This window comes from Osmerus eperlanus, chromosome 12, assembly GCF_963692335.1.
Source record: "Osmerus eperlanus chromosome 12, fOsmEpe2.1, whole genome shotgun sequence".
Lineage (NCBI taxonomy): Eukaryota > Metazoa > Chordata > Actinopteri > Osmeriformes > Osmeridae > Osmerus > Osmerus eperlanus.
The window spans coordinates 17,138,363-17,163,106 of NC_085029.1; the positions used below are offsets into that span (position 1 = coordinate 17,138,363).

Here is a 24,744-nt window from a genome sequence, read left to right on the forward strand (position 1 = left end):
TTAGAACGCTCCTAAGAAGCTCATAGCGTTAAGAGCTTCTTAACGAATCTGGGAAACCCTGCCAAGGACAGAAGCAGAGAGAGATAAAGACAAGGACAGATGAACAATAAAGGCATTTTCCTTTTGTTCCGAGAGAGAAACTATTTGAATGTACGATAGTACGGTATGTAAATGCGAGAGGGAGAGACGGATGGAGAGAGAGAGCGTAAAATTCAGAAACAGATAAGGACAGAAGATGATACAGACTGTAAAGTAGTGTTGTTTTTTTCTGTTCCCTATGAATTATGTCCCTCTGTGCTCCCTGTAGTGTCTCTGCCGTCTCCAGACAGTTACCTGACAGGTGTGCCTCTGATGTCCGCCGTGTACGCAAAGACCCAGCTCCGCCCCCTCCCCATCGCCCCGGCAACCGGCCAACTCAGGGTGGAGGTGAGCTTCATCCAATCACTCCCCTCCATTCTATTGTATATCCTTGTTCCAACATGCAGGTGTATATTTATACAGCCTAAAAAAGATATAAAGTGTCTGTGTGTAGAATCCCTTTGTCCTGACCTTCTTGTGAGTCAGTATATAATAAAAACAAATGATACTAAAATATTGGGTTTTGTCTTATGAATTTGTATTGCGGTGATGTCTTAACTATGGATTGCTGAACCGATGTTCCCCCGGGTACTGAACCGATGTTCCCCCGGGTACTGAACCGATGTTCCCCCGGGTACTGAACCGATGTTCCCCCGGGTACTGAATCGATGTTCCCCCGGGTACTGAACCGATGTTCCCCCGGGTACTGAATCGATGTTCCCCCGGGTACTGAATCGATGTTCCCCCGGGTACTGAATCGATGTTCCCCCGGGTACTGAACCGATGTTCCCCCGGGTACTGAACCGATGTTCCCCTCGGGTACTGAACCGATGTCCCCCCGGGTACTCATACAGAAACGTTGATCCCCAGATGCTGCTCTTCCCCGGGCTGTGGTTCAGCCACGCTGGCCAGGTGGAGTCTGTGGAGCTGGTGGTCCAGCCCAGCCAGGTGTGGTCCCTGGCCAGGGTCCACATCCTCAGGCCTTACTGCAGGCCCAGCCACCACCTGGTGCCCCCAGGTACAGCCGGGGTCAGGGGGGTGGGGTCAGGGGGGCTGGAGACTGTGTTTACTTGCTGTTTGTTGTGTTTAGAATCATTTTTCACCTGTCGTGATTTTCTCTCCTCAACCCCACCGCTAATCAAATCAATTTATGCATTTCAATGTGAATACATACACAATAGAATACACCATTTTCCTGCTTGTTTCATGGTGGGGTTAACACACTTCTTGGTGTGGCTGTAGTAAAAAAGTTTCTAAAGGTTTGGAGAACAGGCTTCTCTGTTCTCCAAACCACTCTCCTTCACTCTCCTCTCCTTCACTCTCCTCTCCTTCACTCTCCTCTCCTTCACTCTCCTCTCCTTCACTCTCCTCTCCTTCACTCTCCTCTCCTTCACTCTCCTCTCCTTCACTCTCCTCTCCTTCACTCTCCTCTCCTTCACTCTCCTCTCCTTCACTCTCCTCTCCTTCACTCTCCTCTCCTTCACTCTCCTCTCCTTCACTCTCCTCTCCTTCACTCTCCTCTCCTTCACTCTCCTCTCCTTCACTCTCCTCTCCTTCACTCTCCTCTCCTTCACTCTCCTCTCCTTCACTCTCCTCTCCTTCACTCTCCTCTCCTTCACTCTCCTCTCCTTCACTCTCCTCTCCTTCACTCTCCTCTCCTTCACTCTCCTCTCCTTCACTCTCCTCTCCTTCACTCTCCTCTCCTTCACTCTCCTCTCCTTCACTCTCCTCTCCTTCACTCTCCTCTCCTTCACTCTCCTCTCCTTCACTCTCCTCTCCTTCACTCTCCTCTCCTTCACTCTCCTCTCCTTCACTCTCTTCTCCTTCACTCTCCTCTCCTTCACTCTCTTCTCCTTCACTCTCCTCTCCTTCACTCTCTTCTCCTTCACTCTCCTTCACTCTCCTCTCCTTCACTCTCCTCTCCTTCACTCTCCTCTCCTTCACTCTCCTCTCCTTCACTCTCCTCTCCTTCACTCTCCTCTCCTTCACTCTCTTCTCCTTCACTCTCCTCTCCTTCACTCTCTTCTCCTTCACTCTCCTTCACTCTCCTCTCCTTCACTCTCCTCTCCTTCACTCTCCTCTCCTTCACTCTCCTCTCCTTCACTCTCTTCTCCTTCACTCTCCTCTCCTTCACTCTCTTCTCCTTCACTCTCCTTCACTCTCTTCTCCTTCACTCTCCTCTCCTTCACTCTCTTATCCTTCACTCTCCTTCACTCTCCTCTCCTTCACTCTCCTCTCCTTCACTCTCCTCTCCTTCACTCTCTTCTCCTTCACTCTCCTCTCCTTCACTCTCCTCTCCTTCACTCTCCTCTCCTTCACTCTCCTCTCCTTCACTCTCTTCTCCTTCACTCTCCTCTCCTTCACTCTCTTCTCCTTCACTCTCCTTCACTCTCCTCTCCTTCACTCTCCTCTCCTTCACTCTCCTCTCCTTCACTCTCTTCTCCTTCACTCTCCTCTCCTTCACTCTCTTCTCCTTCACTCTCCTTCACTCTCTTCTCCTTCACTCTCCTCTCCTTCACTCTCTTCTCCTTCACTCTCCTTCACTCTCCTCTCCTTCACTCTCCTCTCCTTCACTCTCCTCTCCTTCACTCTCCTCTCCTTCACTCTCCTCTCCTTCACTCTCCTCTCCTTCACTCTCCTCTCCTCCACTCTCCTCTCCTTCACTCTCCTCTCCTTCACTCTCTTCTCCTTCACTCTCCTCTCCTTCACTCTCCTCTCCTTCACTCTCCTTCACTCTCCTCTCCTTCACTCTCCTCTCCTTTCTCTGTGGGGGGAAAACTTTCGAAAGGTTGAAAAAATATGTATTTATCTTCCCCCCGGAAATACGTATCACGTATTGTGTACATATAGCCAATTACTATAGCAACAGTATCTTATCTCTTTAAGGACGGTCCTCTGCATCTGTTTTAACTGGCCATGTCGCCTGCTAGTGGTCACAATACAGAATACAATAATGTGCCACAATATTGTATAAAAGGCAACAGTTCGGCTTACAGTTTTCCCAATTGTTTAAGAACACATTAAAATTGAAATTTGAATCGCAATCACCGAAACCTGAAACCAGTTTGCCTGTTAATGCCTGCAGTGCAGTGAAAACAACTATATGACAAGAATAATGTTTAATGTAACTGGCCCCTTTAACAGTACAACTGGCCCCTTTAACAGTACAACTGGCCCCAGTTTGGCCCCCCTAATGAAATGGTCTAGAACCTCCCCTTCGACCTGCTCAACCATGGATTCAGCATGAGGGAGGGTGGACAGAGAGTTCAGCCCAACCTGAGCCGCTTCACTTCTGCACCCATCATCCGTACATTCAGAAATGAGAACCAGTAAGGTATCTACTTCAAGCTCTTTATGCAAGTATACTGTAGTCCTACATGTAAGTACATCACATTTACATTTATGCGTTTAGCAGACGCTTTTATCCAAAGCGACTTCCAAGACAGAGTTCTAAAAAAGTGCATAGGTCACTGATCATAACAACGAGATAGCCCCAAACATTGCGGCTAGCCAAACATGATGCATACATTGTGAAAAACCAAATAAGGCCCAAAGGGAAGAACAATAAGAGCATGTAGTTAGACAAGTTACAATTAAACAGCAAGAACATCAAAAGTGCAAGAGTGTACCATGTCTCCCCCCTCCTCTCTCCCCCCTCCTCTCTCCCCCCTCCTCTCTCCCTCCATGTCTCCCCCCTCCTCTCTCCCCCCTCCTCTCTCCCTCCATGTCTCCCCCCTCCTCTCTCCCCCCTCCTCTCTCCCTCCATGTCTCCCCCCTCCTCTCTCCCCCCTCCTCTCTCCCTCCATGTCTCCCCCCTCCTCTCCCTCCATGTCTCCCCCCTCCTCTCTCCCCCCTCCTCTCTCCCCCCTCCTCTCTCTCCATGTCTCCCCCCTCCTCTCTCCCCCCTCCTCTCTCCCCCCTCCTCTCTCCCTCCATGTCTCCCCCCTCCTCTCTCCCTCCATGTCTCCCCCCTCCTCTCTCCCCCCTCCTCTCCCTCCATGTCTCTCCCCTCCTCTCTCCCCCCTCCTCTCTCCCCCCTCCTCTCTCCCCCCTCCTCTCTCCCCCCTCCTCTCTCCCCCCTCCTCTCTCCCCCCTCCTCTCTCCCTCCATGTCTCCCCCCTCCTCTCTCCCCCCTCCTCTCTCCCTCCATGTCTCCCCCTGCTTGATGAGGACTCTACTGTACTCTACTGTACTCTATTGTGCTCTGCTTTACTCTACTGTACTCTACTGTTCTCTATTGTGCTCTGCTTTACTCTACTGTTCTCTATTGTGCTCTGCTTTACTCTACTGTACTCTATTGTGCTCTGCTTTACTCTACTGTACTCTCCTGTACTCTATTGTGCTCTACTCTGCTCTGCTTTACTGTGTTTTAGGGTTCTCTGTTCTCCTCCTCTCACTGTGTGTAAAAAAAGTCTAAAAAGTTTCTAAAGGTTGTTTTTGTTTTGAAAGGTAAAAAATTTGACCTTAAAAATAAAAATAAATAAATTTCGTAAAAAAGTGTTCCTCCTCCCCTCCAGGGTGTGGCTCCCTCCTCAACCCCTTCAGTGTGTGTTCCTCCTCCCCTCCAGGGTGTGTCTCCCTCCTCAACCCCTTCAGTGTGTGTTCCTCCTCCCCTCCAGGGTGTGTCTCCCTCCTCAACCCCTTCAGTGTGTGTTCCTCCTCCCCTCCAGGGTGTGGCTCCCTCCTCAACCCCTTCAGTGTGTGTTCCTCCTCCCCTCCAGGGTGTGGCTCCCTCCTCAACCCCTTCAGTGTGTGTTCCTCCTCCCCTCCAGGGTGTGGCTCCCTCCTCAACCCCTTCAGTGTGTGTTCCTCCTCCCCTCCAGGGTGTGGCTCCCTCCTCAACCCCTTCAGTGTGTGTTCCTCCGTGCCCCTGTGCAACACCACCGTGGGCTGTGCCCGGGGACGGTACTGGTGCCACCTGCAGGAGGCCTGTGTGCCCGTCACCAGCCCCTGCAGCCCCTACCAGTCCCTTGCCTCCCCCGGGGGCCACAGGTACCCCCTGCCCCCCCGCTACCGCGCAGTACCGCCGCTGTACCACCAGGTGGCAGACCTGCCCCTCAGAGTGGAGCCCAGCGTAGAACAAACCCAGATCAGTGTGAGTGGACGACCAACCAAGACAACTTTATACATCGTATATCACTTAATAGGTTGAATACCTCAACTAGTATAATAATAATAATAATACATTTTATTTCTAACTCACTTTTCATTTGAAAACAGATCTCAAAGTGCTAGTATTGTACACGTATTATTAATATAGTTTTATAAACAATGAATTTGATCTCTGATTTGTTTCTGTGTTTTACCACGTCAGGTGGTTCTCCCGGAGAGAGAGATCCTGGTGTTCCCTGACGACATCTTGGCCGTACAATCCACCCGCCCCCCCGGAACCTTCCTCCACTGCCGTACCAATGGCTCCTCCCCCTGGCGTCAGAGCTACCTCTCCCTGAGGGGGAAGGAGTGGGGGGGATGGTGGGAGGGAGGCCTCTGGTCCCCCCCTGAGGGGGGCGTGTGGGTGGACGGGCTGGAGTGTGACCTACGGATGCTGTACGTGGACACACTGCACGGGCACGGCACCGTGCAGAACCATCTCAGCGGCTTCACCCACGCCTCCAGCACCCCCATCACCAGGGCCATGACCCCCTCTCCTGCCCCAGCGCCGAGCCCCATCTCTGGGCTTGGCTTCATCCACCCCCGGCCTGACGCAGACCACCGGATCCACATCCTGGTCGACGTCCCCACGCTCGTCGTGGTTAAAATCCTTTCCGGCGAGGGAGCCACCAGCTCCTGGTCTGCCCCCGTGCTCCAGACGGGGGTGATCTTCCAGCCCGCCTGCCCAGAGGAGCTGCCTCGCAGCTGGGCTGGCTGTGAGCGGGAGCCCCCAGGCTCCTGGTTCTCCTGGGCCCTGCTGGTCCTGCCGTCTGTGGGGGAGAGGAGCGTGAGGGTGAAGGCGGTGAACGGGGTTAGCTCCCAGAGTGCAGGTGTGCAGGTGTGGGCGTACGAGCAGGTGGCAGGGCTGCACCTGGGGCCCAGCGGGAGGCTGAGGATGCTGGTGGGCGTGTCACAGGTGAGAGCTCTTCCTGCTGTCCTGGTCTCCCTGGGAGACACTGAGATGCTGATATCTGGTCAAGTGGCTGAGCAGTTAGAGAATCGGGTTAGTAATCAGAAGGTCGCTGGTTCGATTCCCGGCCGTGCAAAATGACGTGTTCTTGGGCAAGGCACTTCACCCTACTTGCCTCGGGGGGAATGTCCCTGTACTTACTGTAAGTCGCTTTGGATAAGAGTGTCTGCTAAATGGCTAAATGTAAAATATCTCTCTCTCCCCCCTAGTTGTTCTCAGCCATGGTGGAGAAAGGGTCTTCAGTGAGGTTCACCTGGGTGATAGACGGCCTGGAGAACTTTGCCTATGAAGGAGACTCCTACAGTGTGGTCTTCAAGAAGCCCTCTCAGTACAAGCTCACGGTCAGCTCATGTGTCACACAGTCACAGTCTGTCCAAGTCAACTGCTGGCTGCTAATGTTCTCAATGTGTGTATATGTGAAACATGTGGTGTAGTCTGTAATTTACAAGCCTAAACCACAGGATTTCGCCCGTCCTGCTGAAAGTGTGCAGTGATACATGGGTGATACATGGGTTGGCACAGGGAGGGGGTTAGGTTGGCCTCAAGCTAAAAGGCAAATTATGCTAAATGAATGCTACATTAACTGTGTTGTCACTGTAACGTAAACATCATTATAGCTTGCAGAGAGGCTAATTCTAGCCTAATGAGCCATGAACGACACACAAAAACAAATTATGTCATGTAGTTGAGAGATGTTGCAGTGTAGTTGAGATTACTGAGATGGTTCAGTAACCATATTTGAGATGGGGTTATTTTTCAGTGTGCCTAGTAAACACAGACCTGTTCCCTGACTCTGAACACTGAAATACTGTTAGAACTACGAACTTCCCATCCTTGATGATCTGCTGAACTTGCTAACCGCACTACTTGCATGTCGCTTTGGATTAAATGGTCTGTGCTAAATAAATAAAACGTAACGTAGCATGTCGATCCATCGCACCATACTGTTCCAGGTGACAGCAGCCAATCCTGTGAGCTCTGAGACCGTGGAGGTCATCCTGACCGCTGATGTCATGACCCCGATTGCCCAATCAGAGTTTGTCTCCGTCAACGAGGTCATCGCTGTTGCTGCCACACATCTCTACAGCTTCCGCGTCAAAGTTGACATCTCCCTAGGGGTCACCTTCAGGTTAGGGTCCTTGAGTTATGAATTACTCAGACTAATAATGTGTTGAATCTGTTGACGTTGAAATGTATTGAATCAGTCAATTTAATAATTCAGTGTTGAATCTCTAGACTAGAATCAAAGCTGCGTTTCATGTCTAGTTTACCTTTTCTGCAGGTGGGACTTTGGAGATGGGCGTGGCCAGGTAAACCACACCCACCCTGCCCTGTATGAGTCTAGGGGGGAGGAGCTTCTGAAGGGCGGAGTCAGACAGGTGTATGTGCAGGACTCTGCTAGCCACGTCTACCTGCAGCCAGGTAAACACATCACAAATACTTAAAGTATAAATTAAGCATTTTAATTGAGTCACAATTGTTAATTATTCTAAGCTGGTATAAACACGTAATATATCTTTATATATAGAAATACAATGCAGTGCAGTTATCAAACAATGTGACTAAGTTGTTGTATATCAATATAGTTTGTTGTTTATGTTGTTTTGGTCATTGTTCCCCCAGATGACTACACAGTGAAGGTCCATGTCTACAACAGCTATGACAGCGTGGAAAGAGCCATGACAGTTAAAGTCCGCCTTCCTCTGACCAGTCTGTCCATCTCCCCCCTTCCCGCCATCCCCCTCGTCAACCACTCGTTCCTTCTAGAAGCCTCCCCCGAACCTTCCGTCTATGGAATCCTGTACACTTGGAACTTCGACGACGGTTCCAAAGAAGTCCAGGGGTTCCGTGGCCAGGTTAGCCATGTTGTGGCCAAGGCCGGAAGCTACAACGTGACTGTGAGTGCCAATAACACCCTGACTGCCCTGACGTCCTGGGTAACGGTGACAGTGCTGGAAGCCGTGGCCGGACTCCGGCTGAGCTACAAAGGACCCAACGAGCTGAACTCTGCGACCGAAATCCACGGGGAAGTAGCCTCCGGGTCGAATCTTGTCTGGGTTTTTGACTTTGGCGACGGGTCAGGGGGGAAAGCCACCCCTGATAGCTCTTCTTCCCACGTGTATGAGTCAGCAGGGAACTACACAGCGACCGTGACAGTGTCCAACTCTGTCAGCCAGGCCAGTCAGTCCCTGCCAGTGGAAGTCTTCAGGTTGTCTGTCCGTGTGCTCCAGCCTGTGGGGTGTGTCAGGAGCGGGGAGGAGATACCGCTCCAAGCTCAGGTGAACGGAGACGTGTCCTCGTTGGTTTTCCGCTGGAGTTTCGGTGACGGGTCGCCGTGGGCGATCCATGAGGGGAATTCCACCGCTGCGCACATTTACTCGAGCCCCGGGGTGTATCGTGTCAACGTGACCATCCTGAGCCCGGTTGGGTCGGCCTTTCTGGTCGCTGACGTTTGCACCCAAGCACCCATACAAGACTTGACCGTTGGTCCGTTTCAAAGGGTCGTGGCCGTGGGAGAGGAAGTGTGTTTGAACGCGGTCGTTAACCCCAAACAAACAGCCGGTTACCAGTTCCTGTGGACGCTTTTCCCAAGTTTTGGAAAACCGTCCGTTTCAACCAACCTGTCGGTTATCTACACTTTCACGGAAGCAGGTGACTATGAAGTATCTCTGAATGTGTCCAACATGGTGAGCTGGGAGGTTGTCTCTCACAGAGTCACTGTGCAGGAAGCTGTCCGAGGCCTGAGCCTAAACGTGAGCAGTTCCTCCGTCTGTACGGAAGACACTGTCGTCTTCACACCTGCCGTCTCCAAAGGAAGTGATGTCACCTTCTCTTTAACGTTCCAGGAAAGCGGTTCGGTTATCGAGTTCGTGGGGGGAGGATTCGCAACCTCTGACCTCCCAGCCGGGGCCCACTCGGTGACTGCGAGAGCCTGGAACCAGGTGAGCAGATCTCAGGTGGTTCAGACTGTGCAGGTGATCGAGCGGATCCAAGGTCTACGATTGGTCAGCCCGAGTTCCGCTATTTTGGAGGCTCTAAAAGAGGTCAATTTTCAAGCAGAGGTCACGAGTGGATCTCCGACCAACTACACCTGGATGTTCCACCCCGCAGGGTCCCAACCAGAACAGGTCCAGGGACAGGAAGTGATGTTCTCTTCACCCGGAAGTGGTTTGTTATCCGTAGGTTTGGTGGCGGACAATGGTGTCTGCGCCCAAACCGTGAACGAGAGCTTCACTGTTCAGCGTCCCGTTAGGGAGGTCAAACTAGAGTGTACGTCGACACAAATGTTCACTGGATATCCGGTAACCTTCCTCGCGGCAGTAGACGGAGGCACCGATCTGAGATTTCATTGGGACTTCGGAGATGCAGATGAAGTGGTCGTCACCGACACAAACACCGTCTCCCACGCGTATCGTTCTGCCGCGCAGTACTCCGTCCAGCTCACGGCTTCCAACTCCATCAGCCAGGTCTCCTCACGTCTGCGTGTGGAGGTGAGCGACCTCCAGTGCTCGCTCCCTGAAGTCTCCCTAGTCCAGACCCGCTCCACCATCCCCAGGTCCAGATATGGCTACTTCGAAGCCAGCATACACGCCAAAACCTGCACCACATACAAGACCACCTACCAGTGGAAGGTGTATGAAAGATCCGACTGTGGATCCAAAGACGTAAGGAAGTCGTCACCCCTCCAGGGGCGTCTGGTGACCCTCGGGGCGGGTGTGGACGTGACCTCCCCCTTTCTGTCCCTCCCCGGACGAACCCTGCATGTAGGCCACTTCTGCCTGGTCTTCACCACCAGACTTCAGGGAACCCCACTGCAGTTGTCCAGGAGCACCAGCCTCTCTGTGGTTCACTCCCCTTTGGTGGCCGTCATCAAGGGGGGCTCCCAGCGACTCTGGCCAGGCCACAGCGACCTGATCCTGGACGGCTCTCTGTCCCATGACCCTGACGTGGAGCCTGGAGGGGAGGAGGGGCTGGAGTATCACTGGGGGTTCATTTCTTGGGTAGGAAGAAATGAATGAGTACATGAACACGTTTTAATTGATAGTCACACCCGTACGTTTGCCAATGGCTTCTCCTGGTTTCCACCCTCTAGAAATCTAGCGAGCCTCCTGCTGGCCAGGAGTGGAACAGCATGACCAGCAGGATGACTGTGCCCAGCCGGGTCCTGCAGTCAGATGTCTACCTCTTCACTCTGACCATCAGCAAGAAGGGGAGAACATCTGTCTCCACTACACAGTCTGTAAGAGCTGTATGGTCACCTTAAAGGCAGGGTAGGCAAGTTGCACGAAGCTAGCTATTTTAGCTTCTGTTTGACACGATTCAAACCAAAATATCCCACCTCCTCCCTTCAAAGCCACTCCCACAAAACTACAGTAACGAGCATTGAGTGGAGGGGCGGAGTGCCTGCAGGTAGGTATGCAGACAGACAGGTAGCCCGTCCAATCACTCGTCAGGGTACCCCTTAATGATTGGTCGTGTTTATTACAGTATTGCGACGCCCACAGATGTCGGAATGATTTCATATTACTGTCAAACCTTTACATATATTGGTTGCTATCAAGATGTGAAGTTACTTTCGGCAAATATGACAAAAAGTGCTTCTCAACAACATTGCCTACCCTGTCTTTAAGACTAACCCAGAACCACAATCCCACTTGAATGTCGGTTTGGATAAAGACATCTGCTGAGTAAATACATTAATATTATTATATTAATTATAACATATTATTATAATTGTCTGATGTGTCTCGTCTGAGTGTAGGTGTCTGTGAGCCAGGCCCAAGTACTTCCTGTGACGGTGGAGTGCGTTTCCTGTCGCCCTCTCTCCTCCCTGCGGGTCGGTGTTGGTCGCCCCGTCGTGCTGTCTGGAAGCTGTGAGCAGTGTGACGGCCGTGCTGAGGTAATATTATATTTATATGTTATAACTTTGTCTAAAGCGCATCAAGTTTTGTTTTTTATCATTAGTTAATGTCTTGTTTTTTTCTCCCTCCCTCTCCCCGTCCCCCTCTTTCTCCTTCCTTCCCTCTATCCTACTTCTGTCTCTCCCTCCCTCAGTACCAATGGACCGCCATGGACCAGACCGGCTTGACCCTTGACCTGGACGAGGTCACTACCTCCACGGGGGGTCGGTCGCCTGACTTGGTGCTCCGTCCTGGTGTGCTCCGGGAGGGGCTGACCCTCACCCTGAACGTGACCCAGCCTGGAGGTGGGTACCCGGGCAGCGCCAGCCTCACCCTCAGCCCCTACACGCCCCCACGCGGAGGGCAGTGTAGTCTGACACCTGGGGCAGACATGCGCCTGCTGGAGACTGTGGTCACCTACACCTGCTCAGGTAAAAGCAGTACTTGTGTCCTTGTGTACTTGTCCTAGTAGTCTCCTAGAGTCCTAGTCTCCTTGTGTCCTAGTTAACATGTCCTCACCCCTGTTGGCCAGGCTGGCAGGATTCTGCACAGCTCATATACAGCCTCCAGGTGGCGCCATGCCCGCCCAGCAAGCCTGCCTGCCCCCTGCTCACCCTCTACAGGTATGGATGCTCTACACCTGTAAAAAAACAACCTTTGAAGCTTTGTTTTGATAAAAGTATTTACAGCGATGCACGTATGGTAGCCCCATGGCTAGCGAGACACCAGAACTTGTGTCTGATGTTCTTGGTGTTTCATTCTTGTTCGTCGTTACCAGGGGAACCCAGTCCACGTTCCGAGCGCTGGTTCCCCTTGGCAACCCTGGGCCAGAGAAGCACCTGTCAATCATCTCCGTGATCCTGCAGGTGGAGGACCACCTGGGGTCTAAAGTCACGGCCCTCAACAGGTGATGATGATTGCTGATGATTCCTCTGTGCTCGCCTGACGTTGTTATATCATCCTTTTGTCTGATTCGTCTGTGTTGGCAGGACTCTGTCTGTGCGGCGGCCAGGGCCGGGGGAGGTTGCCAGAGAATGGCTGAAGAACAGGAGCCGAACAGAGCTGCAGTCGGCCCTCCAACATGGCAACCCACAGGACCTCATTCCCTACTGCATCTCCCTGAGCGGCCTGCTGAACCAGGTAGAGCGCACACAGCCGAGTGTCGTGACAGGATCACAAATGATGTCGACTGTCTCCTCTGCTACCTCTTCGTTTCTCTCCTCATCTCCTCCCATCTCCTCCTCATCTCTCCTCATCCCCTCTGCTCCTCTCCTCCTCCTCATCCCCTCTGCTCCTCCTCCTCCCATCTCTCCTCCTCATCTCTCCTCATCCCCTCTGCTCCTCTCCTCCTCATCCCCTCTGCTCCTCTCCTCCTCCTCATCCCCTCTGCTCCTCTCCTCATCCCCTCTCCTCCTCCTCTCCTCATCCCCTCTCCTCCTCCTCTCCTCATCCCCTCTCCTCCTCCTCTCCTCATCCCCTCTCCTCCTCCTCTCCTCATCCCCTCTCCTCCTCCTCTCCTCATCCCCTCTCCTCCTCCTCTCCTCATCCCCTCTCCTCCTCCTCTCCTCATCCCCTCTCCTCCTCCTCTCCTCATCCCCTCTCCTCCTCCTCTCCTCATCCCCTCTCCTCCTCCTCTCCTCATCCCCTCTCCTCCTCCTCTCCTCATCCCCTCTCCTCCTCTCCTAGATGTCTCGTGAGGACAGGGGGGAGGATCTCCAGGAGAGGAGGGAGATCAGGGGGGAGGTGACACGAGCGCTGGCCTCTCTCCCTGTCTCCTCCCTCCAGCAGGCTGCTCTGGTCAGCTCCGCCCTGGCTCAGGCCACTGTGAGTCTGCAGAACCTGATGCACAGATGGGAATTTATAAGCCTCACGAATCATGAATGAAACAAGAAAAGAAAAAAATGATTATCTGCTGTACTTTCTACATTTGCCATTTTTATATCACTTTGGATGAATCATAATATAATCAGTATTTTCTTTCCCTGTATTCTCGTGTGCAACAAATGTACGTATTTAGTCCAGTGAATCCTCACAGGTCCTGTGTGTTTGTCCAGGAGGTTCCGGGCGAGGCGTGCTGCCAGGAGAAGGTTCTAGAAGCGCTGGGGAGGATGACCCATGTGATGGAACAGCACACGGAACCAGGAGACACCCTAGCCATAGAAACAGGAAAGAACATCCTCACCATCCTAGGTACTGACCAATCGTAGACTCTGATAGACCATTCAGGGATTCAAATCCCCACCTGTGCTTCACTGTGGTGGATTTTGTTTGTTTCTGATAATGTTCTTCTCTGTCGCTCACAGGAAGTTATTTAGCTTCCAGCCCCGCCTCCTTGGCCTCCAGCTCCTCCTCCCAGTCTTTTAGCTCCACCTCCCTGGCTTCCAGCCCCGCCTCCCCATCCTCTAGCCCCGCCTCCCCATCTTCTAGCCCCTCCTCCCCGTCCTCCCCCTCCAGGACTGCAGTGTGTGCTCTCTCCCTTGCGGGGGCACTCATGCGCTCCCTGATGCGCCGGCGTTCCCCGGGCGAGGAGCCCCTCGCCCTCTCCACCCCTCGGATCGACACCCTCGGTTTCCGCGGCGACCCCTCCCGGCTCCTGTGCACCGATGACAACAACCCCCGCCGGTCGAACCAGTCCGACCAATCGCAACCGGCTTCCCGGTCGACGTCGTCCAATGAGGAGCAGCGATCCTCCTCCCCCCCCCCCTCTCCTCCCTGCCAGTTCCTCATCCCCGTCTCCCTCGGTGACCAGTTGAGGAAGCGGGGGTCGGAGGTGGTCCAGATCGTCCTCAGCATCGAGGGGGGCGGCTGGACCCCCCTCCTCACCCCCGCCAGCCCCCCAATCTCCACCAAGATGGCCGCCATGGAGTTCACCACCCCACAGGGCCAGCCCATACCCATCCAGGACCTGGACCCTGATAGGGCCATACGAGTCACCCTGGACAACACACGACCAATGGGTGTGGGTGGGGCTAGGCCTGGGATGGGTCACATGGGGGTGGCTGGGAGGGTTGGGGGAGGGGGTGGGGAGGAGGGGATGCCCCCAGGGCTGAATGTAACCCTTTTGACCAACGGGTGGGTGAACTTCACGGTGAAGGCTGGGGATTGGCTGAAGCCAAACGCTGGACTGTTCATCACCTTCAACTTCAGCCTGCTTCCAGGTACATATGTTACCTGCCAGGTAGACATGTTACCTGTAGACATGTTACCTGCCAGGTAGACATGTTACCTGTAGACATGTTACCTGTGTTTTGTTTCCAGGTAGATACGCTGTGCACCTGCTAAGCCCTCTGTGACACTGCTTGTAAAAAGTGCAGTACGAATAAAGTTTTAACTTGACAGTTTTGAATTCCACAGGAGCTGCTGTGCGTTGCTCTGGAGAGGTGAGGATCCTTGTGACCTCCCAGGGTGGTCCTCCTACATCCCAGAATGCCCTGCTCCGAGAGATCAGCCTCTTCTTCTCCAACGCGTCAGATTCCCTGGAGGAAACGGTCTTCCTCTCCCCACTGTGAGGCTCCTTTCAACAGCAGCAACATTCCTTTAATCATGTTTTATATTATATACACACATAATTAGTCTTATTATTACCACCCTGCAAGTCTTCTTTTAGAGGGTCTGTTTTTAGAGACTTCAATATTTTGCAATACAATTACTGTGTATGTGTATAACAATAATTATACCTTGGTTTCCTCATTGTTAAAAACGACAAAAAACCCTGAAAGGTGAACTTGTCCCCAGTCTGAACTCCTCAGCCCAGCCTCTCTCCATCGGCCTCTACTCCTCCCTGACCCCCGAGGCTGTCCAGGCCTCCGCCTGGGTCTTCAGCTCCCTCTGCCAGTACTACAGCCTGGAGGAGGGGCGCTGGAGCAGTGCCGGCCTCCAGCCACTGGGGGGCAGCAGCCTCCGCACGGCCAGCTGCCTCACCCAGCACCTCACCCTGTTTGGGGCCAGCGTGTTCATCCACCCGGAGGCCCTGGTGCTACTGCCGCCGGTAGGCTTGTGTGTGGATGTTTCCCTGTTCAAACACGCCTGATTCAGATGAATGGTCGTCGCTCAGCGGGAGTCGGGTAACGACCGTTCGCTTGAGTCAGACGTCCTGGAAGAGGGAAACATCTCAAACATGGAGGACCAGGGAGGTTGAGAACCACTGAACCTAACGGATGAATGTGGTCCCGCTGCTCCGCAGGAGGGCTGGCCGGTGCGTAACGTGCTGGTGGGGGTCGTGTGTGCTGTCGTGGTGGGGGTCCACCTGCTGCTGGGCCAGGCAGCCCACAGGATGGACCTGCTGGAGAGGCTGAGGCTGTCCCAGGGGGGGCTCTGTGGGCCCCCCGGCCCCCACCACTACTGGGTCCTGGTCAAGACCGGCTGGAGGCGCGGAGCAGGTGCTGGGATGGGGGGATGGATGGATGAATAGGTGGACGGACGGATGGATGAATGCGTAGGGAGGTGGGTGGATGAATAGACAGACGTAACTAGACACAACTGTGAGCAGGGTTCCTCTCCCTCTCTCTCCCTCTCTCTCCCTCTCTCTCTCTCTCTCTCTCTCCCTCTCTCTCTCTCCCTCAGGGACGACAGCTCACGTAGGGATCAGCCTGCACGGTGTGTCCCAGAGCGGAGGTCGTCACCTGGGGAGGCCGGGGGCGTTCCAGCGCAGCAGCCTCGACCTGTTCCACCTGCAGACGCACCGCTACCTGGGGGAGGTGTGGAAGATACGCCTCTGGCACGACAACACGGGTACACACACACACAGATATACACACACACGGCGCAAGGAGTTGGAAACTGCAGGATGCTTTACATACAGATGACATGGGTATAGAGAATAACGTGTGTGTGTGTGTGTGTGTGTGTCAGGCCTGGACCCCTCCTGGTACGTGCAGCATGTGGTGGTTCTGGACCCCCAGTCTGACCGTCTGTTCTACTTCCTGGTGGACGGCTGGCTCTCTGTGGACCAGAGGAGCCCAGCGCTGGAGAGGGAGGTGCTGGCCTCCTGTGAGTACTCACACACACACACTCTCACACCTTTTTGTCACTTGCTCCTTCTCTTTCTTCTGCTCATATCTCCTCTCTCTCTGTTCCCTCCCTCTCTCCTTCCCCCCCTCTCTCTCTCTACCCTCTCTCCCGCCAACCCCCTCCCTCCCCCCCTCTCTCTCTCCCTCCCCCCCCTCTCTCCCCCCTCTTTCTCCTTCCCTCTCTCTCTCCCCCCTCTCTCTCTCTCTCTCCCCCCTCTTTCTCCTTCCCTCTCTCTCTCCCCCCCCTCTCTCTCTCCCCCCTCTCCCTCTCTCTCTCCCTCCCCCCTCTCTCTCTCCCCCCCTCTCTCTCTCCCCCCCTCTCTCTCCCCTCCCCCACAGGTCCAAAGGATCTCTCTCAGTTCCGGCGTGTTCTCTCCTCCCAGCTAATCTACGGTCTGACTGAGCGCCACCTGTGGCTGTCGCTATGGGAACGCCCCGCCCACAGCCGTTTCACGCGAGGCCAGCGGGTGACATGCTGCGCCCTGCTGCTGCACCTGTACCTGGGCCTGGGGGCGCTGTGGTACGGGGCCACGGGCACGCACGGACACAGGTGAGGGGGGGCAGGGAGTCACCTGAGGGGGGGGGGGCAGGAGGGAGGGGGTGATGTGATGGTGAATGTTCTGTCTCTTGGTTGTAGTGGCCCCGTTTCGTTCCGCATGCTCGTTACCTGGGAGACGGTTGCCGTGGGGATGGTGATCGCTGTGATGGTGTTTCCTCTGCAGTGTCTCCTCTGCTTCCTGTTCAGGAAGACCCGCACTCAGGTCTCTCTCACTCTTGTCTCTCTTTCTCACTCTGTCTCTGTCTCTCACTCTGTCTCCTTCTCTCTCTCTCATCTTGATACTAGCTGTGTGTGTGTGTGTGTGTTCCAGGTGCCGGTGGACATCTCCACGCCTCCCTCTCCTGTCTGCCAATCAGTGGAAATGGACGTTTATCTTGGCCAGTCAGAAGAGGGTGTCCCGTCCTTCCTGTGTGAGGCGGAGTCTGAGGTTTCTGGAAAGGCGACTCCCTCCTCTCTGGACCCCTGGGGGGGCGGAGGAGAACAGGATGGAGGGATGGTGATGTGGCCCTCCTGTGACAGCCTCCTTGACCTCCCAGCATGCATCTGGGGCCTGACCTCTGACCCCTGTGGAGGAGAGGCCCTGGAGGTTGTCCCGGCTCGCGTGCTGAAGAGGAAGAAGGCACTGATGAAGCTCCGCCTGGCGCCCGCCTCCTCCCTCCCCTCCCCCTCCTCCCTCTCTGCTCTCACCTCCCCCTTCCAGCCGTCTTCTCAGGTGTCTCTGGGACAGAATCACACCCTCACTCTGTCTGGTGAGACTGTCCGTCTACTGCACCTTACTTCACTCACATTCCTTTCAAAATCTAGTAAGGAAGAGAGGGGAAAGGGAGGGAGGGGAGAGAGATAGAGAAACGGATAGTAACTATGAGAGCTGTGTCCATCTTGTGTTGTTCAGAGGAGAGTCTGCTGAGGTCCATAGCTGCAGACGTGGACCCAGACGCCCGCCCCCCCTCCTCCTCTTCCTCCCCCTTGGACAGCGGTCGATTCTCTCCTCGGACCTCCTCCCTCACTAAGACGTAAGACCTCCACCCCTCACACCTCCACCTCACACCTCCACCCCTCACACCTCCACCTCACACCTCCACCCCTCACACCTCCACCTCACACCTCCACCCCTCACACCTCCACCTCACACCTCCACCCCTCACACCTCCACCTCACACCTCCACCCCTCACACCTCCACCTCACACCTCACACCTCCACCCCTCACACCTCCACCTCACACCTCCACCCCTCACACCTCCACCTCACACCTCACACCTCCACCCCTCACACCTCCACCTCACACCTCCACCCCTCACACCTCCACCCCTCACACCTCCACCTCACACCTCACACCTCCACCCCTCACACCTCCACCTCACACCTCCACCCCTCACACCTCCACCCCTCACACCTCCACCTCACACCTCCACCCCTCACACCTCCACCTCACACCTCCACCCCTCACACCTCCACCTCACACCTCCACCCCTCACACCTCCACCTCACACCTCCACCTCACACCTCCACCCCTCACACCTCCACCTCACACCTCCACCCCTCACACCTCCACCTCACACCTCCACCTCACACCTCCACCCCTCACACCTCCACCTCACACCTCCACCCCTCACACTTCCACCCCTCACACCTCCACCTCACACCTCACACCTCACACCTCCACCCCTCACACTTCCACCCCTCACACCTCCACCTCACACCTCCACACCTCACACCTCCACCCCTCACACCTCCACCTCACACCTCCACCCCTCACACCTCCACCTCACACCTCCACCTCACACCTCCACCTCACACCTCCACCTCACACCTCCAGTTCCAACCCTCCCTCTCCTGTGTGTTTCAGTTGGAGTTGTGGTTCGTGGGGTAGCGGCTGGTCAGAGCTGAGCGTGGACAAGCCTGCGTACGGAGAGGACATCCACAAGACCTCCTCCCCTTGCCCCTCCCTCTCCTCCTCCTGCCCCTCCCCCTCTGCGTACTCCATGGCCAGCACTGGCATCCCAAGCCCTTCCCTCTCCTCCCCAAGCCCCTCCCCTGACTCCACCCCTGCACACTCCCCCACACGCATAGGTACGCTTGAGTCTGTGACCACACGATGATGATGACGACCGTGATGTAGCTTCCCTGAGTCTCCCGTCTCCCCCACGTCCCTGCAGGTGTGTGTCGTGGTGACCCAGGCCTGGAGCTCCCTCCCTGGGCGCTGCGGGTGCTGTACCCCCTGGTGGCGCTGGTGCTGGGAGCCTGCCTGGGGCTGGTGGGGCTGTACGGAGCCAGCTTCCCCAGCAGGGTGCTTCTGATGTGGCTGCTGTCGGCCGGCTCGGCCCTCCTCACCTCCGCTCTGCTTCTGGAGACGCTCAAGGTGAGGCCACGCCCCAAACCTGACGCTCAAGGTCAGGCCACACCCCAAACCTGACGCTCAAGGTCAGGCCACGCCCCAAATCTGACGCTAAAGGTGAGGCCACGCCCCAAACCTGACGCTCAAGGTCAGGCCACACCCCAAACCTGACGCTCAAGGTAAGGCCACGCCCTGATGCAACACACAGGAGGGGTAACATGCCCCCTCAGGTGTGTTGGATGGAAGGATGGAAAGATAGATGTAAATGTGGGGCTCCCCTGTCTGTCCCCCAGGTGTGTGTGCAGGCGGTGTGGGTGGCGGTGGTGTGGAGGCCAGTCGACCCAGAGGTGGACGAGCGTCTGGCCCAGGAGAGCTGTGTGACCCGGCAGGGGGGCCCGGAGGGGGGCCTGGAGGGGGGCCTGGAGGGGGGCGGGGAGGGGGGCAAGGTGCGCCCCCCCTGTGGGTTTGGTCTGCTGCAGGCCATGGAAGAGGCCAGGAAGGTGCGCGCTCTGCATGCGCTCATCAAGGTACAGTACACACACAGAGGACATTGAGGTGACGTCTGTGTGTGTGTACTGTACCTATACATCAAGGCAAGCTGTCCCGCCCTCCCTCCCTCTCTCCCTCCCCTCCCCAGAGCTGTGTGGGCCACCTGCTGTTCCTGCTGCTGGTGTTGATGGTGAACTACCAGGCCTGTGTGGAGGAGAGCCAGGGGCGGAGGCTACGCTCCTCGCTCACACACTCCCTGCTGCACACACACAACCTCTCCTCTGTCACCGGGTAGGACTGAGCGTGTGTTTGGGTGTTCAAGCGTGTGTGTACATGAGGGTGTGTGTGTGTGTTCACCTCCTCCCTCACCCTTCCAGGTTGGGGGAGGCGTGGCTGTGGCTGGACCACGCCCTGTACGAGGACCCCGCCCTCCGCCTGGTGGGGTTGCCGCGGTTACGGCGCAGGTGCGGCGCCGAGCCCATTGTGGCGTCGTTGCTGGGCAACAGCAGCGAGGCGACGCGGGCGCTGCTGTCCGCCCTGCTGAACACGACAAGGTCAGTCTGCAGTGTTGGGACCACACCCTGCCGGTGTGGTAGCAGGGAGGGGCTTAACAGGGCGTGGTCGGGTAGGGAGGGGCTTAACAGGGCGTGGTCGGGTAGGGAGGGGCTTAACAGGGCGTGGTCGGGTAGGGAGGGGCTTAACAGGGCGTGGTCGGGTAGGGAGGGGCTTAACAGGCCGTGGTCGGGTAGGGAGGGGCTTAACAGGGCGTGGTCGGGTAGGGAGGGGCTTAACAGGGCGTGGTCGGGTAGGGAGGGGCTTAACAGGCCGTGGTCGGGTAGGGAGGGGCTTAACAGGGCGTGGTCGGGTAGGGAGGGGCTTAACAGGGCGTGGTCGGGTAGGGCTCGAAGCTTCACACTAACATGTTTGACCTCCTCAGGCTGACGGGCGTGGCTGTGGACTTCACCCACTACCACACAGGGACGGCCGTGTTTGTGTGTGTGTCTGTGGGGCTGGAATGGAGCCCGGCGCACGCTCTCGTCCACTCCCTCTCCGTCAGTCCTGTCCTCATCCCTCCATCCTCCTCAGGGCCGGGCCTGCAGGTGGTGCTCATGGTAACTGCACACGCCAAGAGTTGATGAAGGAAAGAAGTAATGCATTGATAAATGAATAGGTTCCATGAATGAATGAGGCATTCCTGGTCACACAAGACCATGCTTTAGAAATCTGGAGGATTTTTGTGTTCAACCAGTCTACTCTCTCCCATCCTCTCCTCCTCCTCCCTCCTCCTCTCCTCCCTCCTCTCCTTCTCCTCCCTCCTCTCCTCCCTCCTCTCCTCCTCCTGTCCTCCTCTCCTCCAGGTTCTCCTTCTCCTGTGCTCTCTGCTCCTCCTCTCCCGGGAGCTGTGGGCCATGGCTACTGAGCATGCCCAGTACCTACGTCAAGGCTGGCACTGGCTCCAGCTCCTCCTGGCCTCGTTGTCCCTGGCAACGGCCGTGCTGCGACTGAACTTCCTGTCCCAGGCCACTTCCTGTCTGCTCCAGGTAGCACTCGCTGCTAAGGACACGTCCTGGTTGCTAAGGACAGATCTTGAACGTCAACATAACTAATCCTGAACCATGACTCCCTGATGGCTCAGTCTGAGAGTGTCTCCATGACTCCCTGATGGCTCAGTCTGAGAGTGTCTCCATGACTCCCTGATGGCTCAGTCTGAGAGTGTCTCCATGACTCCCTGATGGCTCAGTCTGAGAGTGTCTCCATGACTCCCTGATGGCTCAGTCTGAGAGTGTCTCCATGACTCCCTGATGGCTCAGTCTGAGAGTGTCTCCATGACTCCCTGATGGCTCTGAGATGTCTGAGAGTGTATCTGTAGTAACGTGGGTCTCTTCCTCTGGCCCAGCTCCGGGTCCAGCCTCTCAGCTTCATACGGCTCCACAGTGCCGCCCTGCTGGCCCGGAGTGCGTCCCAGCTGGCTGCCCTGCTGCTCACACTGTTGCTGCTCAAGGTACTCACAGGGGGGGGTGAGGGGGGGGGGGGTGGACCTGCGATCTGCTGCGAGAAGCTCTAACCACTGAGCTGTGTGTGTGTCTGTGTGTACCCCAGCTGGTGGGCACCCTGGGGTTGGTGCAGCGCTGGGTTGTGATTGGTCGGGTTCTCCAGAGGTCGTGGAGGGAGCTGGGGGGCGTGGCCTTGATGCTGACCCTGCTGTTGCTGCTCTGCTCTCACACAGGACACCTGGTAACACACACACACCTGGTAACACACACACACCTGGTAACACACACACACACCTGGTAACACACACACACCTGGTAACACACACACACCTGGTAACACACACACACCTGGTAACACACACACACACCTGGTAACACACACACACCTGGTAACACACACACACCTGGTAACACACACACCTGGTAACACACACACACACCTGGTAACACACACACACCTGGTAACACACACACACACCTGGTAACATCCACACCTGGTAGGACACACAAGTTTACCCACACACCCTCAATCACTTTCACAGACATGCACACAATCCCACATTGTACCCAAACCCGTGTGTGTGTGTGTCAGTTGTTCTGCAGCTCTGTGGAGGGCTTCGAGTCTCTGCGTGCTGCGAGTGTGTCTGTGCTGGAGCTGCTGCGGGGGGGCGTGGTCCAGAGGAGGCTGTGTGCGGCCCTGCCCCGCCTGGGAACGCTGTTCTGCCTCCTCCTGCAGGGGGCAGCACTGGGCCTGCTGGCCAGGCTGGCTGGAGCCACACTCCTCACAGCCTACAGGTACTGCTGCTGTCCTGCTGGGGTTGGGACGAGGCGGGGATGGGCTGGGGGAGTCCACACTCACTCACATGTACACAGACGCGTGAGTTGGATTGTGTGTGCAGGTGTGTGCAGGGGGAGCTGTGCTGCCCGGCCGCAGGGCTCCAGGACTACCACCTGGTGGAGTTCTTCATCAAGAGACTCAAGCTGTGGATGGGCCTCACCAGAACCAAGGAGGTACAAGGGCGGGGAGGGAGGAGGAATCAGGGATTACGTTCTATTAAGTTGTGATGTTGACTTTAACTTCTCTCTCGCTGTCTCTCTCCCTCCAGTTCAGACACAGGGTGCAGTTTGAAGGCATGGAGGCCCCGCCCTCCAGATTCTCACAGGAGTCCCTTCTATCCTCCTCCCTGTCCCCCAGTCCCCTCTCCTCCCCCTGTCCCTCCCCCCGCCCGTGCTACCCTCTCTCCCCCTCCCCACGTCCACCCTCCTCTTCTCTCTCCTCCCTCCTGTCCTCCTCCCCCCTCTCCGTGGGCTCTGGGTGGGGTGTGTGTGCTCCAGATCGCCCTCCTCCCCAGGCCCCCCTGGACCGGCTGTTCCCCACCCTGGCTCTCCTGCTGGGTCGCTTCGACCAGGTCCTCCAGCTCACCCTGGACATCCAGAGCCTGGAGGAGCGTCTGGAGGAGGCCACCGCCAGGAGGAGGAGGAGGCTTGATGGAGGGGCAGGAGGAGAGGAAACGGAGGGAGGGGGAGTGTGGGGGCAGGTCAGAGAGAGGAGAAGTGGGAGGGTCGAGAGAGGGCTTCATCTCCTTCCCCACAGTTCCTCCGTCTCCTTGTCCTCCTCTCCTCTCTCCGTGACCTCCTCCGTCAGTCTCTCCTCTCCTCCGCGCTCCGCCCACCTCTCCCCGCCTCGTACTCGCTGTTCCGAATCCTCCGTGGCCCAGCCCCACCTCCACACCTCCAGGGACGCCCACCCCTCGGAGGCCGCCCAGGCTGCCCACGGGAGCTCCGTCCTGGGCTTGGGTGCGGGCCCTCCTGGGGGCCTGCCCAGACGCAGGGCCTGGCACTCTGGTAGCTCTCACTCGGCCGACGCAGTCTGGCAGGGACCTGGGGGAGGTGGAGGAGGAGGGAGAGAGGGAGGAAGAGGAGGTGGAGGAGGAGGGAGAGAGGGAGGAAGAGGAGGTGGATCAGGAGGGAGAGAGGGAGGAAGAGGAGGTGGAGGAGGAGGGAGAGAGGGAGGAAGAGGAGGTGGAGGAGGAGGAGGGAGAGAGGGAGGAAGAGGAGGAGGGAGAGAGGGAGGAAGAGGAGGAGGGAGAGAGGGAGGAAGAGGAGGTGGAGGAGGAGGGAGAGAGGGAGGAGGAGGGAGAGAGGGAGGAAGAGGAGGTGGAGGTGATGGAGAGGGAGGAGGCGGGGGAGAGGTGGGTGGAGGGGCCCCCTCGAAGAGCAGACCCAGGAGTGAGGAGGGGGACAGGGGCCACCCCAGGGAGGGGGACAGGGGCCACCCCAGGGAGGGGTTAGGGTTAGTTAGGGAGGGGGGTCCTGTGAAGAGAAGAGCCTGGATCTCAGAGAGAGTGGATGTAGAGAGAGACTGAGTCAGGAGGGGGGAGGGGGAGAGAGATGGGAAGAAAGAAGGGATGGGAAGCGGAGACAAAAGGAAAGAGGAGAGTTAAAGAGAAAGAAAATAGAAAGGTTGAACTGTAAAAGAAAGTCCCTGCTTTACTGTAGATGTTGTTGACTAAATGTGCCTGCTAAGCTAAGGATGTTCCTGACATCAGAGTGGATACTAAATGTTTGTAGGTATTCATTGTGTAATTTCAATGTATAATTTCATATATATACACAAAAAAAACATTGACGTTGTAGATGTTATTTTTCTACAAAGTAATAAAGAGTTTCCCTGTGTGGGCGTTTAGTGACTGAGTCGTCCATGTGTGACCCTGTGTTACCTAACTCGAACCACCTCTGCTGTAATCTCACCAGGAACAGAGGGCCTCGTGGCATGTGGTTACCGTGGTGATAAGACTTCAATCCAGGTCCAGTAAACACTTGAGAACATTCAGTAAAACATTATGCTGATACGGCGCTGCCGTTGGATCAACCGAATCCTGAATACTGTGTTGGAAGTATTTAGTCCTGAATACTGAAAAAGAATATTGAAACATTGAAAACTGAAGAATTGAATACTAATGACAGCCAATGAAGCACACTTAAATCAGTTTACAGGCTAAATTGACAACTTGTTGCTATCCACCGTAATCCTGTGTGTTAACATCGAAAGCGAAGCAATTTCACGTTCGTATGTGTCTATTCTTTGAGTTTGGTGTAAACACAGCATAAGGCCTTGTGTGTCAGGGTTACCACGGCAAAATATGCAAAGGCTCATGGGTAATCAGTTTGTGTTGTATCCTTCCTGTATTGATCAGAAGCGTAGCCAGGATTTTATTTTAGGGGGAGCCCATTTAAAAAAAAGGGGGCCACGATTT

The 24,744-nt window shown here is 55.7% G+C and overlaps 1 protein-coding gene across 1 annotated transcript; it reads left to right on the forward strand.

Annotated features, from left to right (window-relative positions):
- The first annotated feature begins 171 nt into the window (after window positions 1-171).
- pkd1b (polycystic kidney disease 1b) lies at window positions 172-24,159 on the forward strand. Its single transcript, XM_062475397.1, has 39 exons — window positions 172-426; window positions 949-1,096; window positions 4,902-5,173; window positions 5,393-6,145; window positions 6,409-6,540; window positions 7,153-7,328; window positions 7,482-7,621; window positions 7,823-10,200; window positions 10,293-10,439; window positions 10,962-11,099; window positions 11,255-11,531; window positions 11,633-11,723; window positions 11,879-12,007; window positions 12,090-12,240; window positions 12,787-12,924; window positions 13,155-13,290; window positions 13,404-14,258; window positions 14,455-14,605; window positions 14,836-15,088; window positions 15,284-15,479; window positions 15,664-15,831; window positions 15,952-16,089; window positions 16,449-16,659; window positions 16,747-16,870; window positions 16,979-17,417; window positions 17,561-17,681; window positions 18,516-18,739; window positions 18,826-19,028; window positions 19,298-19,531; window positions 19,642-19,784; window positions 19,871-20,047; window positions 20,431-20,605; window positions 20,852-21,034; window positions 21,391-21,495; window positions 21,594-21,728; window positions 22,080-22,282; window positions 22,387-22,498; window positions 22,594-23,377; window positions 23,567-24,159. The coding sequence occupies exons 1-39, from the start codon at window positions 172-174 to the stop codon at window positions 23,851-23,853; spliced, it is 11,082 nt and encodes a 3,693-aa protein (XP_062331381.1). The 3' UTR covers window positions 23,854-24,159.
- Window positions 24,160-24,744: the final 585 nt, after the last annotated feature.